General features: G+C 42.3%; 1 protein-coding gene across 14 annotated transcripts in view; it reads right to left on the bottom strand.

Annotated features, from left to right (window-relative positions):
- Positions 1-17,665, bottom strand: part of LOC117523394 (regulating synaptic membrane exocytosis protein 1-like) — a 343,959-nt gene that overhangs the window by 41,936 nt on the left and 284,358 nt on the right. For 10 of the 14 annotated variants that reach the window (XM_034184908.1, XM_034184901.1, XM_034184906.1 and 7 more), the window contains one exon: positions 13,157-13,246. The exons of the other annotated variants lie outside the window; for them this stretch is intronic. In XM_034184908.1, coding sequence (XP_034040799.1) covers positions 13,157-13,246 — 90 coding nt within the window. The remainder of the gene's footprint in view (positions 1-13,156; positions 13,247-17,665) is intronic. 14 annotated transcript variants of the gene reach the window in all.

Here is a 17,665-nt window from a genome sequence, read left to right as displayed (position 1 = left end):
GGTCGGATCTTTAGTTATTGATATCATCAATGTTTGTGAAATATGTCAGTCTTGGGAGGCTGGATGTAGTTGTACGACAGCCAAACAGAACGCTGACAGTATGGGAACTATGCAAATGATGAGGAACTGTCAAGACAGAAAGCAAAACAGATTATGGACAAACTGAAGTTGTCGTCGGGATTCGTTCACAAAATTCAACAGTTTGAAAATTCTGACGAAGCGCCAGCTACAGGAGCGAAGCTGGATGATGGATAAATGATGTCTCCGAAAGTCAACGTAAGTCCAGATTTCTTGTTTCGTTTTGACTTCGATGTCCTTCGTTAGTGCCGTGTGACCGGGGCTTTAAGTAGAAGGATAAAGTACAAATATAACACTGGGTGTTCTAAGGCAATGTGTTTGGTGTATTCTGTGAACGGTCGTCAAATTCTCCTTAGATTTGGACATGAAGCAACTCTCAAATCAAAATATACTAGCAACATTTGTTTTGTTTTTTTGTTTGTTTTGTTTTCATTTTAAAAATTGTTGAACTCTCAAAGCAAGTTGGAGAAAGATTTGGGATGCAGAATTTGGTTTTCTCCCACCTTTACTTTCAGATCTCTCTCCAGTCCTTTACAGACTCTTCAATATAATGCAAATGGAAAATAAATTAATACCTTTTTCCAAAACTATCCCCACCAAAGGAAAAGAACAGAAAAGATTAGATGAGAAAAGCAAAGTAAGTGCAGACTACAAAATGAGCACTCAGTGCCATCGTCTTGTGTCTGTGCATTGAGTTTCAGTGACGATGATGGTTCACCGACAAAACAGCGCTGAAAACACACAAACATCAGTGGGATCGTGGAGGACAGCTGAGCTTATCACTTCATATTCACATTTGACTTTGGGATTATTTATGGAGGTGCTTCGGAACAGTGAATCAACAAATGAGATGGACAAATGAGTGAGTGGTACACATCTTCAATAACAAAGAAACAGCCTCATTTTTGCTTTCATGCTGCTGTGTGAACTCTGTGTGAAGTCTTGTTACTCGAGGATAGGTAATCTCTGATGAAATAGGAACTAGATAGAGTATCTTCCAAGTCAAAGCAATCACTACCAGCTTTGGCACATGCTTCTATGTGCCCAGGAGAATATCCATAATTGATCACAAAATATTAGAAATCAGTGGTTTCTATCTGAAATGATCCAAGAGCCAAGACCTGGTTCTGTTTGTCCACTGATGCCATTTGGACAATTGCACAATAAATGAAAATCTATGAAACTGTAAGGGCCCTGTTTCAGTGGAAGGTATTCACAGCACTTCACTTTTCCCACATTTTTTATGGTACAGCCTTATTCCAAAATGGATGAAATTAATTTTTCCCTCAAAATTCTATACACAATACTCCATAAGGACAATGTGAAAAATCATTTTGATATTTTTGCAAATTTATTATAAATAAATAAATAAATAACACTAAAAGAAATCTCACGTACATAACAGGCTTGCGCAAAATTCCAAAATGAATTGGGAATGTCTCACAAATTCAATTTGAATTGAGGTTGCAAACAGGAAGCAGAATTGCTATTCAAATTCAAATAGAAGGAAGTAGAATTGAAATTCAAGTTGAAGGAAGTGGAATTGAAAGTCCATGATGTCAGGGTGGGTCCTGGCTCGGGGCGAAGTTATGGATTTGTACCATATTGTCGTCTGCCTCCCCTTATTTGATCTTCTTGGTTTCCCTTTTATGATCATTTTGTATAATGTTTTCTCTGGTTCTGTTATGTGTCGACGCGGGTTGAGGAGCAGACCTGCGTCTGACGGAACCCAGCGCTAAAACAACCAGAAAGTGGTTCCAATAACAAAACAATTTTATTTTTCCCCCTTCTGTGCAATACAAAGTGTGCAAACGTAAACTGCGTCAGTCTGGCGGAGTGAAGGACGGCACGCTCTCCAGCGCCCAAAAGGATCGAAGCCCGGCGCTTCTGGACCCACGTTCACCGCCAAACACCCCCCAGGTGGACACGACAAACCGACTCTGCGAAGGATAGAAAAGGTGAGGTAAATCAGCAGCTACAACTAATATCCTTCAAAGGCACACACTATCAGCAACACATTCAGGTCTGAATTTAAGCTTTATGTAAATGAGCAGCCTCTCACAACAGGTGGAGGATCATCAGTCCGCACGCCACGGCAGTGAGAAGCGAGCTGCACAATTCTCATCAATGTTCAAATATACTGCGTAACAAAATACCAAGTTACTGTTAACAATTATTCAGACAATCAATCACCTCTGATGTGTGCTGACAGCATGTGTCCCTCACCCGTCCTCCTTCACAGGCATGATGTGTCAAACCCAGGCGCGGTCCTCAGCGTCTCACAAACGAACATCACAAGGTCGAGTTCCCGGCAATTCTGCTCGAATCACACATGACTTAAATGCAGAACGCCATCTCATTATCTGCTTCAGCTGAAAGTCTTTAAGGTTGCACGTGAGCACCATCCACAGGTGCTGCACATCACGTTGATGAGGGTGAAGGACTCTTCTGCCAGCACCTTCTCCACAGACAATAAATCAGTTTGCATACCACCTGGAGAGCAAAGAAAAGAAAAGAACACCAAAATGCCCAGCCAAACCCCCCCAACACACAACAATACCCCCCCTTTAACGGGAAGCCTCCCGGCGACCGAACAGACCAGGTCCGAGAACAGTACCTCCCTCCGGGGTCCTCGTCAGGAAGCAGACAGCGTAACGCTCCCAAGGTCCACCGCAGACAGCAGGACAGGGCATCGCAGCTGGAAGGCCGGCTGGCATCAACAAAAACCCCAAAAGAGTCCCAAGTACAACCTAACATACAAGAAAAACACAAAACCCACCCAAAACCTCCCCAGGGGACTGTCCCATCCAACCCCTGGAAGAAAAGAAAAAACTCCCAAATGCAAAAACCCAACACAGCCCCACAAACACAATACAAACATAACTGCATAAAGAAAAATAACAAACAACCCCCCCAGAACGACTTGCAGAGCCCAACACCCCCCAGAAGGCCTTTACCGCCAGTTCCAGGAGGAATAGCCAAAGCCGGAATCCCATAGAGGTCCCCAGGTACACATGGAGCAACGGCGCCCCCCAGAGGACCGTACCATCAAACCCCAGGAGGCACCCTCCCCACAACCCAGGAACCCCAGACCCGGCCACACTTGGCTAGTCGGCCCCACAAGCCAATTCCCCCCCAGAGGACCGTCCCATCAACCCTGGAGGTGGAACCTGGAAGGAAACAAAAAAAAACACAAAATTCCAACCCCCGGAGGACTACATTAAACAACCCCGGGGGCAAATAAAATCAACCGATAAACCCTGTTACCTTCCCCAGCACCCCGAAAGACCCCAGATCCCTCCCAGAGCCTTTCGGCGGCTCAATTTTGGCGAACGGCACAAAACATCAAGCCGGGGAAGGGAACAGGAAAAACTAACCCGGCCCCAACCCCTAGGCACAGCAGAAAACCGGAAATACGTCCGGTGCCTCAACCCGACCATACGCCAGCCTATCGGGAGGGGTGGAACGACCGAAAAGGCGAACGGCAACAGATCGGCCCACCCCTCCGACTGAGGTATGTTCCCGCTGCACCACACCCCGGCAACACCAATGACGAACGGTACAAAGGCCCACCGAGGCTGGAGTGGAACCGGGCCCTAACCAAACCAGAAAAAACGCTCCTAACAACCCCCCCCTAGGTGCAGAGGTCTTCTGAGAACGCTCAGCGTGACCAACCTGCACCACCCCACAACCCACAAGACGAACGGTCTTGGGGCGAGTGAGGTTGGGGTTAGGGAAGTAGGGAAATAAAAAACAACAAAACAAAACGACCCCAAACCCAAACAGAAAATACCTAAATACAAATAATAAAAACCAACGATCAACTGAGTCCAAACAGGCTTCGAACCGCCTGTCGTTCACTCCACCAGAAACGCCTCTGACTCCCCAAACAATTTATAACCCCTTTCAGAAAAAAAAACATTAGCCCAAACATTTTTTTTTTTTTTTTTATTGTGTGTATTATTTTGCCTGTCCCAGAACACCTGGAGATACGTCACCACTATTTTTCTTGACGCTTCTATGACGGGGCAATATGGCGGCTTCAGCTCGTCCGAGCTGCATGGGCTCATCCACAAGAGGAGCCAGAGGTCCCGTCGGAGGAGTCTCAGTGGGGCGAAGAAGAGGCAGCCCAGATCTGTGTCAGGGAAAGCCCTGAGACGAAAAAACCCATTCTGATGGCCGCCCTCTCTCTCGTCCACACTCCTTTATCCGATCATCTAGACAAATCACCAAAGATATTAGCTCATCTAAATCGTTTGGTTCGTCACGGACTGCTAGCTCGTCTTTTAATGAATCATTTAAACCATCCACAAACACTCCTCGTAAAGCTGCGGCATTCCAACCGGACTGAGCAGAAAAAATCCGGAAATCCACAGATTACTCCGCCGCACTCCGCCTCCCCTGCCTGAGATTCAGCAACCGTTGGGCAACGGTATTCGTTTTCACCGGATGATCAAAAACCAGTCGGAACTCCCGGGAGAAATCCTTAAAGGATCCTAACAATGGCGAGTTATTACTCCATAACGCAGTGACCCAAGCTAAGGCGTCACCTCGGAGCAAATTTGTCACATATGAGACACGGCTACCATCAGAAGAGAAGAAAGCCGGTCGCTGAGCAAAAACCAGAGAACATTGCATCAAAAACGAAGCACAGGCTTCAACGTCTCCCGCATAAGGCTCCGGATGACAAATAATCGGTTCGGACGCTGAATCTCTGGGTGACGGAGTTATCTGCACAGGTATCGATGGTGCCGCAGCTGGAGCAGCAGGAAGCGAAACGGCTTGCGCTGCAAGCTCTGTAACACGGGCGTCTGTTTGTTTAATTTGGTTTGCGAGATGCTGTAATTTTCTCCAAGTGTTCTTGAACTCTTTCGGCAAATGGAACCGCTTCTGCCGCTGGGTCCATTTTGGAATGGCCGGGAACTACTGTTATGTGTCGACGCGGGTTGAGGAGCGGACCTGCGTCTGACGGAACCCAGCGCTAAAACAACCAGAAAGCGGTTCCAATAACAAAACAATTTTATTTTTCCCCCTTCTTTGCAATACAAAGTGTGCAAACGTAAACTGCGTCAGTCTGGCGGAGTGAAGGACGGCACGCTCTCCAGCGCCCAAAAGGATCGAAGTCCGGCGCTTCTGGACCCACGTTCACCGCCAAACACCCCCCAGGTGGACACGACAAACCGACTCTGCGAAGGATAGAAAAGGTGAAGTAAATCAGCAGCTACAACTAATATCCTTCAAAGGCACACACTATCAGCAACACATTCAGGTCTGAATTTAAGCTTTATGTAAATGAGCAGCCTCTCACAACAGGTGGAGGATCATCAGTCCGCACGCCACGGCAGTGAGAAGCGAGCTGCATAATTCTCATCAATGTTCAAATATACTGTGTAACAAAATACCAAGTTACTGTTAACAATTATTCAGACAATCAATCACCTCTGATGTGTGCTGACAGCATGTGTCCCTCACCCGTCCTCCTTCACAGGCACGATGTGTCAAACCCAGGCGCGGTCCTCAGCGTCTCACAAACGAACATCACAAGGTCGAGTTCTCGGCAATTCTGCTCGAATCACACATGACTTAAATGCAGAACGCCATCTCATTATCTGCTTCAGCTGAAAGTCTTTAAGGTTGCACGTGAGCACCATCCACAGGTGCTGCACATCACGTTGATGAGGGTGAAGGACTCTTCTGCCAGCACCTTCTCCACAGACAATAAATCAGTTGCATACCACCTGGAGAGCAAAGAAAAGAAAAGAACACCAAAATGCCCAGCCAAACCCCCCCAACACACAACAGGTTCTGTTTATTATGTATCTTTGGCGTTTTATTATCTTGTTTTTTTGTTTGTTTTTGGTATTGTTTCCTGTGATAATTTGTTCAAGTCATTCAATTATTGGCATTGCTATAGGTTCTGGTTTTGTTTCTGTTCTTTCTTTATTTTCTGGTCATTCCATAGTTTGGTTTCTTATTTTCCGTGATGTTTATTAGATTTATACTTCTGTCATATTCAGATTTTGGTTCTAGTCTTGTTTATAGTCTTTTATTATTCTTATTACATCTGTCACTCTGTTTCCTAGTTTGCCTTTTATTTTGCTCATGTTTCCTTTTGTTGGTCTATGGCCACATAATACTTTCACCATTGGTTTTCATTCACTGCCTTCCCTTGCTTTTGATCTGCTTTGTTTTCATTCACTCACTCTCTCTTGCTTCTCATCCCGTCTGTTTGCTTCACCAGACCACACCTCCTTCCAGAACCCACCTTGTTACATCACCTGTTGTTTAAGCTCTCACTTCCCTCACTGCGGTGCCAGCTCATTGATCTTTGTACCTTCATTCCAGCCCTGATCTTGTCTTGTTTGCCTCATAGTGTTTTTGACCTCGTTCTGTTTGCCTTCTGCCTCAGTCTCTGAAATGTGTCTCTCCATGCCTTTGACCTCAGCCTGTTCCTGACCACGTATTTTTGCCTTGCCCTCATCTGTACCTTTGCTATGCTGCCTGCCTTTCTGTGTACCAGACCCTGGACTGTTTTTGAGATAAAGCTTATTATTACATGTTACATATCATCTGAGAGTTTGCATTTGTGTCCACCCACCTCTGTGCCACGTGACCATGTATCCTGACACATGATATCCCATGAAATTCCAATTGAAAATTTTGGTGTATCCCAGAATCACACTTCACAGTATATTCCATACATGGCTGTTTTACATATTTCATACAAATGTTATCACTATGAACTTCATGTATACACATTATATTTTAATTACAGCAAATGTATCAACAATTATGAATGAAATCATCCATCTATAAAACAGATAATTTAATTTGATATATTATAACTTTCAAATGATGTAAAACAGTGGAAATATATTTCATTTAAACAGAATGCTTTGCTTTATCCAAGTATTAAAATGGTTCCCAAGCCATTTATGGACATTTGTTTTACAGACTCTGTTGACAAGTTTGATAGTCAGAGCAAGTTACACAGTAAATTTTGCAGAGTAAAACATACTATGCCAGGATAACATTTGGTCTCAGTCCAAATAGAGTTAAATACACTCTCTCGGAGTGCTAAATTATTTTTATCACCGGGTAAAATCAGCTCTATCATGCTGTGAATGACTCTTCTTGAAGTTGAAAAATGTGATTTGACAAGACGGTAGAGCTGATTTAGCTCCATAATAGAGTGCATTTAACTCTACTTGGACTGAGACCAAATGTTATCATGGCAGAGTATATTTTACTCTGCAAAATTTGTGTACCAGAACAAAAGTTCCAAAGTTAGTGATAATGGCAGCATGAAAAAGGATAACAGACCTAAAAGGCCATCTGTACTAGATCATTTTGGTGAGCTAATTCCCACAAGGTCACCAGGAAACCACAGAGCCATCTGCAAGTACTGCAGTACTCCAATCTGTGGCTCCATCAAGGCAACTTCAAATTTCAAATGGGATCTACAAGTAAGTTAAGAGATTGGTTATTTGACTTTTATTTTGACAGCCATGGCCGTGGCATTGACATTGGTGTCAGCGTTGGGATCATAATTCAAAATCTAATGTGTTAAAAATGACTCACTTCTTGAAACATGTACTGTAACTTACTTCCTTATGTATTAGAACTTTCTCTCTCTCTAGATAATCGCTACTTAAACCCACATGAGCTTCTTAAGTCTGAACCTTCTTACTCAACCTTGGGAGATCTCTTAAATGCAAAGCACTCTTGTAGACAGGAGTCTGAGCACAGCATTGTGTTTGAATTTGACTTTTTATTGAGTAAAACATCTTTGTGACAGTCTCTGTTAAAAATGATATATACATAAAATTTAATTGAATTTATTATGTTTATTACTCAAAAGCATCCCACATTCAAATTACCATCAGGTCACATCAGGTATGATTAAACAACTGGGAAGACTAATGCACAGAATCCAGTAGTCATCAAGTAGTCTTCATAGAAAGTGCAAAGGAGAGTAACATAATTAATGAATTTAGAACAGTAAGGTGTTACTGAATTGTGTTGCAACCAAATGCAATTTAAGTAATTCTAAAGTAAAGCATTGCATCCTACAGTAAATATTAAATGCACACTGTAGGTATACACTTGTAAATGGCTTTTAATTATGACTCAAGTGTTGTAGGCCATATTTATCTAGAAACCAAATCATTTGTAGAAAACATTACACTATACTCTATACACTATACTCTCTTGAGACCATTTTAGGAAAGATCCTGAAAACTTGATTGAGTCTTCAACCAGCAGTCACACAACCCCACCAAGCCAAGGTGCAGATGATGGTCATCCTTCAGCAACAACTTCAAGCTCTAAATGGCAGCAGGGTGTCTTAGCGCTTAGCACTGTTGCCTCACAGTAAGAAGGTCACGGGATTGATTCCCACCTGTGGCCTTTCTGTGTGGAGTTTGCATGTTCTTCCCGTGTTTGCATGGGTTCCCTCTACGTGCTCTGGCTTCGTCCCACATCCAAAGATATGCAGGTTAGGTGGATTGGAAACTTTAAAAATTGTCCAGGTCTCCATTGTAACAGAGATCTCGATCTAAATGGGATGAATCTGGTTAAATAATAATAATAAAAAAGTGGTCAACAACCAAGACACATCAAGATGTTCTCACTGATAGCATTGTGATTTAAGGCTCACTGACACTTGCACGACTTTGATGCATGCACTTGCATGTCCTGTGTCATGTAGGAGAGTAAACTCGTCTTTAACAGGTGCAGACTGAACGCGAGAGGGTAGTCGGTGCGTGCAATTGCACAAAGAGAATTTTGAAATGTTTAAAAACTCTTTCATGCATAAAAGTCGTGCAACGTGGTGCGATTAGCTTACCAACGCTACATGCAGCTCTTCAAGTGGAGTAAAGAAGAAGTGAACAGAGTGAGTGGTTGTGTCAGTGTATCTGGTCTGAACGATTATAACGAGATGTTAAATCTCTCATAAATATACTTTTACAGCTGTGCACAAGAAGGAAAGAGCATACAACTGTTTTACCAAGCCATGACAATATAAACACGACAAATAATTACCTTTTAAGATGGTGCCAAATACGAAATAATTATTTTATATATGCAGCGTCCAGCAGTCAGCGCATGGCAGTCAGCGGAACAAAGCAGGGGTCCAGCTGGGAACACAGCAGGTGGGATCTTCACAGCATTATGTGTGCAAATGCGTGCATCCAGGGTCAGCACATCTATACACTGCAAATGGTCTGCTCCCCGTCTCTACTGTTGAAAATAAGGATTTTATGAATATGCTTCAACTGGCCCAACCATTCGACACAATGCCATCCTGAACATCTCTCAGCCAGAACCTTATCCCAAAACACTCAGACTGTGAAAAGCACATCTGGCTACTCTGATGGGAAAGACTCACCACTTTTGCCTGAAATAGACCTATGGTCAAATTTATCAATGAGAGCATTCTATAGGAGGATGGGCCATTTTTTGTTGATTTTGATTTGCAGAGCATTTTACTGAGCTGTCAGCATTTTAAAAGCAGGTACACAGCTGAGAATATTTGCCAAGTTTATGAGTATGTTCTTGAAAATTTCAAAATTCAGAATGAGGTTTCTTTCACTGTAATTGATAATGCTTCAGATATGATAAAAGCATTCACACTGTGTCCACCAAATCATATCAAGAGTGAAGAGGAGGAGGATAACACAGATGATCTAGAAGTGGTCAATGCAGAGGAGGAAATTGCATACATCCTGCTTTGCCCATAGTCTATAACTAGTGGTCCGTGATGGTGTAGAGGATGCCGGCTCGATAAAAAACCCCTTAGCTAAAGTTCAGAAACTTGTATGATTTTGCGATAAATCCATGCATGCCACTAATGTCCTGGAGGGAATGCATAAAGTTTAGCCTGTTAATGTCACCCAATGGAATAGCCAGCTAAAGATGTTGAGGTCAGTCCTTTCAGTTCCCAGCAATGTCTTTGCTGAGCTCAACTGTCCTATCCGGCTGTCTGCATATGAATTCAAAATCATCCAGGAGCTTTTTGAGGTGTTAGAACTTTTTAAGGAAGCTACAGACCGCTGTCAGGCAGATAAATCAGTAACATCAAGCTTTTTGATCCCTCATATTATGACATACAGGCTTACGACATACAATTAAAGACATGAGGATGACTGGGAAGGAAAGGTTTGTGTCCACTTTACAAGCTTCACTTGATAAACATCTTCAAAAATCAGAGGACATGGTGTGCCTCCAGTTGGCTGCACTACGTGATCCCAGATTCAAACTGGACTGGTGTAATGGTGAAGAGTACATCCCAATTAAAAATGTCCTATCTGCAAAAATCAAATCCACCTCCCTAAAAGACGAGGCCACCTCTGACATCAGTACCCAGACAAAGAAATGCCCCAGACTCTTTTCCTACATGGAAAGCCAATCAGCTACTTTGCCCGTTGACACAGCTTTGCATGAACCCCCTGTCTACCTGATTAAACCATGCCTGACAGAGGATGCTTGATCCTCTGGTGTTTTGGAAAGAAAAGCAAAGCAGTTTTCCAAACCTAGCTGCACTTGCATGCAAATATCTGGACATACATGCATCCTCTGCACCTGTTGAGAGGATCTTTAGTCTTACAGAAAAGATATTCCGGCCAGAAAGATGCTGTCTCAATGATAAAACCTTTGAAAAACCTATGGCAATTAGATGCAACAATGTTACCCTATAAATTAAGAACTGTAACAAATGATTATTGCATTTACCACTATTTTATGTCATTTGTTAATTTTCAAGTAAAAATAATATTACACATTCTTCAAAATGGAGAGAATTTGTGTTTAATTTTAGTGTTTGTAAAGTATTTTTAGTATTTAATCCAAAAAAAATGTTATATGTCACAAATTCTCCCTGTTACTTGGCTATAAGGAATTTCTCTGAATTGCAATGAATTTAATTCCACTTCCTGTAATTCCAATTCAAATTCCAATTCGGCATCCTGTAGGGTGGAGCCAATTCAATTCAAATACCAATTCTTCAAATGAATTGAACTGAAATTCCAAATTTGTTTTTTTGCACAAGCCTGGTACATAAGTATTCACAGCCTTTGCCATGAAGCTCAAAATTGAGCTCAGGTGCATCCTGTTTCCACTGATCATCCTTGAGATATTTCTACAGCTTAACTGGAGTCCACCTGGGGTAAATTCAGTTGACTGGACATGATTTGGAAAAGCACACACCTGTCTACATATAAGGTCCCATAGTTGACAGTGCATGTCAGAGCACAAACCAAGCATGAAGTCAAAGTAATTGACTGTAGACCTCTGAGACATTATTGTCTCAAGGCACAAATCTGGGGAAGGGTACAGAAATATTTCTGCTGCTTTGAAGGTCCCAATGAGCACAGTGGCCTCCATCATCCATAAATGATAGAAGTTCATATTCACCAGGTCTCTTCCTAGACTTGTTGTCTCTCTAAACTGAGCAATTGGGGTACAGGGGCCTTAGTCAAGAAGGTGACCAAGAACCTGATAGTCACTCTATCAGAGCTCCAGCATTCCTTTGTGGAGAGAGGGTAACCTTCCAGAAGGACAGCCATTTTTGCAGCAATCCATCAATCAGGCCTGTGTAGTAGAGTTACCAGACCGAGGCCACTCCTTGGTAAAAGGCACATGGCAGCCCACCTGGACAAACTCCAGGTGGGCTGCCATGTGCTGTTTACCAAGGCACATGGCACAAAAGGCACCTGAAGGATTCTCAGAACATGAGAAACAAAATTCTTTGGTCTGATGAGACAAAGATTGAACTTATTGGTGTAAATGCCGGGCGTCATGTTTGGAGATAAAGAGACAAAAATATTTGTGGGTATTTTTTAATGATGTGTATCATTCTCAGTAATTATTTCGTAGTAATCAAAAAGTATTCAGATATGTTACTTTTGTTGGATTACAATATTATTTACAAAAATATCCATGTAATTTGTACTCAGTAACCGATTGGAATTCAACGTAATGTGAGAATGACTCTCTACACTCAAAGTGATCAAAGGGAATAATTTATTTGTCCTTTATTTAACCAGGTTAATCCCACTGAGATCGAGATCTCTTTTGCAAGGGAGACCTGGACAATTATAAAGTTTCCAATTCACCTAAGCTGCATGTCTTTAAATGTGGAAGGAAACCAGAGGAAACCAGAGGAAACCCACACAAACACAGGGAGAACATGCAAACTCTACAGAGAAAGGCCACAGGTGGGAATCAAACCCATTACCTTCTTGCTGTGAGGTAACAGTGCTAACCACTAAGCCACCATGCTGCCCGATCTGACCCAAGTCTTGGCATATCTGAAAACTATATTGTATAAACAACAGGAAAACTGTGCTCATCTTTACACCAAGTTTTTTTGGTCTGTGCTAGTGGTTTTTAATTCCAATCCTCAGACAGCCCTAACCTGCACATTTTTCATCTCTCCCTTCTCTGCCAAAAGCTGATTAACTCATTCAAGTGTACTGTGCCAATCAAGCGTGAACAGACACCTGACTACCCGGTTAGAGCAGGTAGCAACAGGGGTCCCTGAGGACCAGGAATGGTAACCACTGGTCTATGACACAGTCGCTGTCTGCTGTCTCACGACACCAATGTTCCAACACTGCACTTGTTCCACAACTGATTTTTAAGACCAACACACTCATGAGCACACACGTAAGTGCAAGTAGAGCTGTTATTTAAAGAACGCGAGAGCCGGGCATGAAAATTACAACTGTGCCGCTTGGAAACTAGCAATAACACTTGTGTTGCATTACATCCTGAGACTGACAAAGGTGTTTAGAAAGGTACTTGCTGAATAAAGTACTGGATGAAGTACTTTATATTGTATGTTCTTTAAAAATAAATAAATTGGTGGACCTTCAAACACAAACAAGAGGAAAGGACTGTGGGAAGGTGGGGCATCAGCCAGTGGCGTGCAGTTGAGATCTGGGTGGAGTGAAGATGGAGATAAGCTCCATCTACAACAAGTGTCAGATTATTCTGCGGGGAAAGAACTAAAAAGGCAGAAGACAGAGGAGTACTGGAGGACTCTGGGAGGAGGGGTGGTTACAGAGGCTGGTACCTTTCAGACTCTGTTGAGGGGGCATGAATGTCTGGAGTCAGACAGTGGGCGCTAGCACTCCTAACCCTGTCCAGAGAAGGCTGAAGATCACTAGAAGCACCACAGCACAACATGCCATCCAATGGAGGGAGAGGAGGAGGAGGAGGAAGAGAGGACAAGAGGACAGAAAAAAGACAGAGAAAAAACAATGGACAAACAGAAAACATATTTTAAAAGAAAGTCATGTAAGATTCCCAAAATCATGTCAGTCTGATAAATAAACTTTGATTGGCTGCTCACCATGAGGATGGGTGTGTCTATGTTTAGCCATGGTTGTGATTAAAAAAAAAAAAATTGGTGGAAAATATGGCAGCTGACAGTCATGGCAAAGGACGAAAAGTTCTCTGTCATCTTTTTCAACTCAGCAGTCCTACAATCAAAGGGTCAATAATGGATATCAGGGTCCAGCTGTGTGCACACCTGAACTATTGTAACCTGATCTGAGGGCACGGTGCACAGCAAATATATTAGTGACAAGGTTATAGTGGTGATGCATTTCAGTGTGATGTGTTAAGGTTCTGGTGTTAATTTCAACTTAATTTACACCAAATCACTGTTATGGCTCTCATCGTGTTAGTCTTCAGTCACACAGTGTTATTTCAACTCTCAGTTTAAGAATGGACAGGAATTCAGGGTCACACGTGTGCACACCACATTCTGTGCTGTTATTTAACATAAGGATTCTTAAATTCAAAAAGACGAAACACAAATAAACATGCATTAGACAACATACTGGATGTTATTGATGTGGGCTGAACAGAAGTAATCATCAGATAAGGATGAGTTACATACCCTATGCATTTGAAAACACGGCCATAAAAATGTGTTCAATTAGATTTTTTTTTTTTGTTTTAACAGCTCTTTTATTTTGGATTATTGTGGATTGTTGTAATCCACTTTTAATTTCATTATTGTGTTTAATCTGTTCAGTGCTTTGGTTCAGAGAAAGCAGGTTCTCATGACTTATTATTATTACTATTGTTAATAATGAAGGTGTAATATTTTTAGTATATAAGGTAAATTGGTGTATAAGTCACAGGTCCTCTCAAATTAGCAACAACAACAACAACAAAAAAACCTCACCAAAAAACAATAAAAAAAATGGAATTTATGTGCTGGACCATCTCTGGGGTACATTTGCACAGACTGCAACTTGGGTCTTGTTGGCTGTGGTAGACTCATGCCTCTGTGGATCTGGTGTTTAGGACTTGTTCTTGTGCTCCCATGATCAAAGCCTTTGTGCAGTTCTTTAGGCCAGCCTTTTCCAGCCACTGGTTGGTCTTCTTGATGTCGGCTACTTCCTCTGTGTGTCAGTGGTACATCCCATGGAGGGGCTTGGTCTTCCATGATTTCTCCTCTCCTGTTCCTCATCACCATCTGTCTTCAGCTGCCTGAGGCATTCTTGTAGCAGCTGAACTGGGGGGGGGGGCATCTTTATCATGTATTCATGGATGCTCCTCATCTCATCCTGGACTGTGGCTCTGACACTCACTAATCCTCACCCTCCTTGAATTGCTTATGGGTGGAAACCTCCATGTATTGTGAGGCGTTTTCGTGTCTTGACGTTTGTGTGATCTATCTCCTCCTGTGGCCAACTTATTATCCCAGCTGGGTATCTGATGACTGGTAGGGCATATGTATTGATGGCTTGGGTCTTATTCCTACCATTGAGCTAGCTTCTCTGCACCTGTGTTACCTTCTGGATGTATTTGGCTGTGGCTGACCTTCTTCATCATGGTTCCCATTGGCTTGTGGGATTCCTAGGCACTTGTAGATGTCCTGTATGTCCCCTATTCTGGTAACTCCACCCCCTCAGTCCGGATCACCTTTCCCGTCTTTGCCAACATTCGGCCACATTTATCCAGTCTGAATGACATCCAAATATCCTCACTGTAGATCCCGGTATCAGTGAGTCAATGTCTCACTCACTCTTGGAATACAGCTTGATGTCATCCATGTACAGGAGGTGGCTGATAGTTTCTCCACTCCTGAATCGATATCTGTAACCACTTTTTGTGATGAGTTAGCTGAGGGGGTTGAAGCCCATGTAGAACAGCAGCGGGGACAGTGCATCACCTTGGTATATTCCGCACTTGAAGGTGACTTGTGTGATTGCCTTGGAGTTGGCCTCAAGTGATGCCTTCCAAAGTCCCACTGAGATCCTGATGGAGGTTATTAGTGCACCGCCAGTCTTGCATAGTGCCAAGCTCTCCAGTATCCATGTCTGAGGCATTGAGTCATATACCTTCCTGTACTCAATCCAGGCTGTGCTCAGGTTGGTCACCTCACAGACAAAGCAAGAGGACATGCACTTTTTTCATGAATCAAGTTTCACTGACTCATCAAAAATGCCTCATGCTCACTGAATTAGATCAGAATTTTAATCTCTTCATCAACATGTCACACAGCAGATTAATCAATGCGGCTTTTGAGGAAATCTGTGGAAAAGCCTCACTCCACAGCTGCACACAAGGATATTTTTGGGTAAAAAGCAGTGGTGAAAGTAAGCTGGAATGCAGCAGTACACCGTACAGGGAAGAGGTATACAGTCTTCTACAGCCGGAACGCACCAGTACACTGTACCGGTGTCACCATCTCAGCGCTCACCTCATCTGAAACACCAGTGGCAAAACAGAACGTCCTAATACACTTAGATCTCGAATCCAAACAAATTTATATCAATGGAAAATACAGTGACTTAATTGAACAAAGTCTATCGTTGATAGTACAACCCCTGGCAAAAATTATGGAATCACCGGCCTCGGAGGATGTTCATTCAGTTGTTTAATTTTGTAGAAAAAAAGCAGATCACAGACATGACACAAAACTAAAGTCATTTCAAATGGCAACTTTCTGGCTTTAAGAAACACTATAAGAAATCAAGAAAAAAAAGATTGTGGCAGTCAGTAACGGTTACTTTTTAGACCAAGCAGAGGAAAAAATATGGAATCACTCAATTCTGAGGAAACAATTATGGAATCACCCTGTAAATTTTCATCCCCAAAACTAACACCTGCATCATATCAGATCTGCTTGTTAGTCTGCATCTAAAAAGGAGTGAACACACCTTGGAGAGCTGTTGCACCAAGTGGACTGACATGAATCATGGCTCCAACACGAAAGATGTCAATTGAAACAAAGGAGAGGATTATCAAACTGTTAAGAGAGTAAATCATCACGCAATGTTGCAAAAGATGTTGGTTGTTCACAGTCAGCTGTGTCTAAACTCTGGACCAAATACAAACAACATGGGAAGGTTGTTAAAGGCAAACATACTGGTAGACCAAGGAAGACATCAAAGCGTCAAGACAGAAAACTTAAAGCAATATGTCTCAAAAATTGAAAAATGTACAACAAAACAAATGAGGAACGAATGGGAGGAAACTGGAGTCAACGTCTGTTACCGAACTGTAAGAAACCGCCTAAAGGAAATGGGATTTACATACAGAAAAGCTAAACGAAAGGCATCATTAACACCTAAACAAAAAAACAAGGTTACAATGGGCTAAGGAAAAGCAATTGTGGACTGTGGATGACTGGATGAAAGTCATATTCAGTAATGAATCTCGAATCTGCATTGGGCAAGGTGATGATGCTGGAACTTTTGTTTGGTGCATTTCCAATGAGATTTATAAAGATGACTGCCTGAAGAGAACATGTAAATTTCCACAGTCATTTATGATATGGGGCTGCATGTCAGGTAAAGGCACTGGGGAGATGGCTGTCATTACATCATCAATAAATGCACAAGTTTATGTTGATATTTTGGACAATTGAAAGGATGTTTGGGGATGATGAAATCATTTTTCAAGATGATAATGCATCTTGCCATAGAGCAAAACTGCAAAAACATTCCTTGCAAAAAGACACATAGGGTCAATGTCAATGTGCAGATCTGATTTGATGCAGGTGTTAATTTGGGGGATGAAAATTTACAGGGTGATTCCATAATTTTTTTCCTCAGAATTGAGTGATTCCATATTTTTTTCCTCTGCTTGGTCTAAAAAAGTAACCGTTACTGACTGCCACAATCTTTTTTCTTGATTTCTTATAGTGTTTCTTAAAGCCAGAAAGTTGCCATTTGAAATGACTTTAGTTTTGTGTCATGTCTGTGATCTGCTTTTTTCTACAAAATTAAACAACTGAATGAACATCCTCCGAGGCTGGTGATTCCATAATTTTTGCCAGGGGTTGTATGCTTCACTGATAACAGCTGATGAGAGAAAGGGGAGCTGCCAGACCGGCTGGATGTTTAGATACTGACCCACGCATGTGCACTCGTAAATGGGATCACTCAGACTGCGGGGAGCAGTGAGACTGTGGAAGATGTCGACCATCTTTTTTTGATTTTTTTTTAATCCTTTTTAAAAATTTCTCTCCTTATTTACAGATTTATTGCTACAGAAGCATATGTGAAAGCAAATCGAAATGAGCAGACATTTTAAAATATAACAGGTGTCCGACGAGATG

This window comes from Thalassophryne amazonica, chromosome 13 (assembly GCF_902500255.1).
Source record: "Thalassophryne amazonica chromosome 13, fThaAma1.1, whole genome shotgun sequence".
Classification (NCBI taxonomy): domain Eukaryota; kingdom Metazoa; phylum Chordata; class Actinopteri; order Batrachoidiformes; family Batrachoididae; genus Thalassophryne; species Thalassophryne amazonica.
Note: the sequence above shows the minus strand (reverse complement) of the source record. Positions and strands in the feature narration are given on the sequence as shown.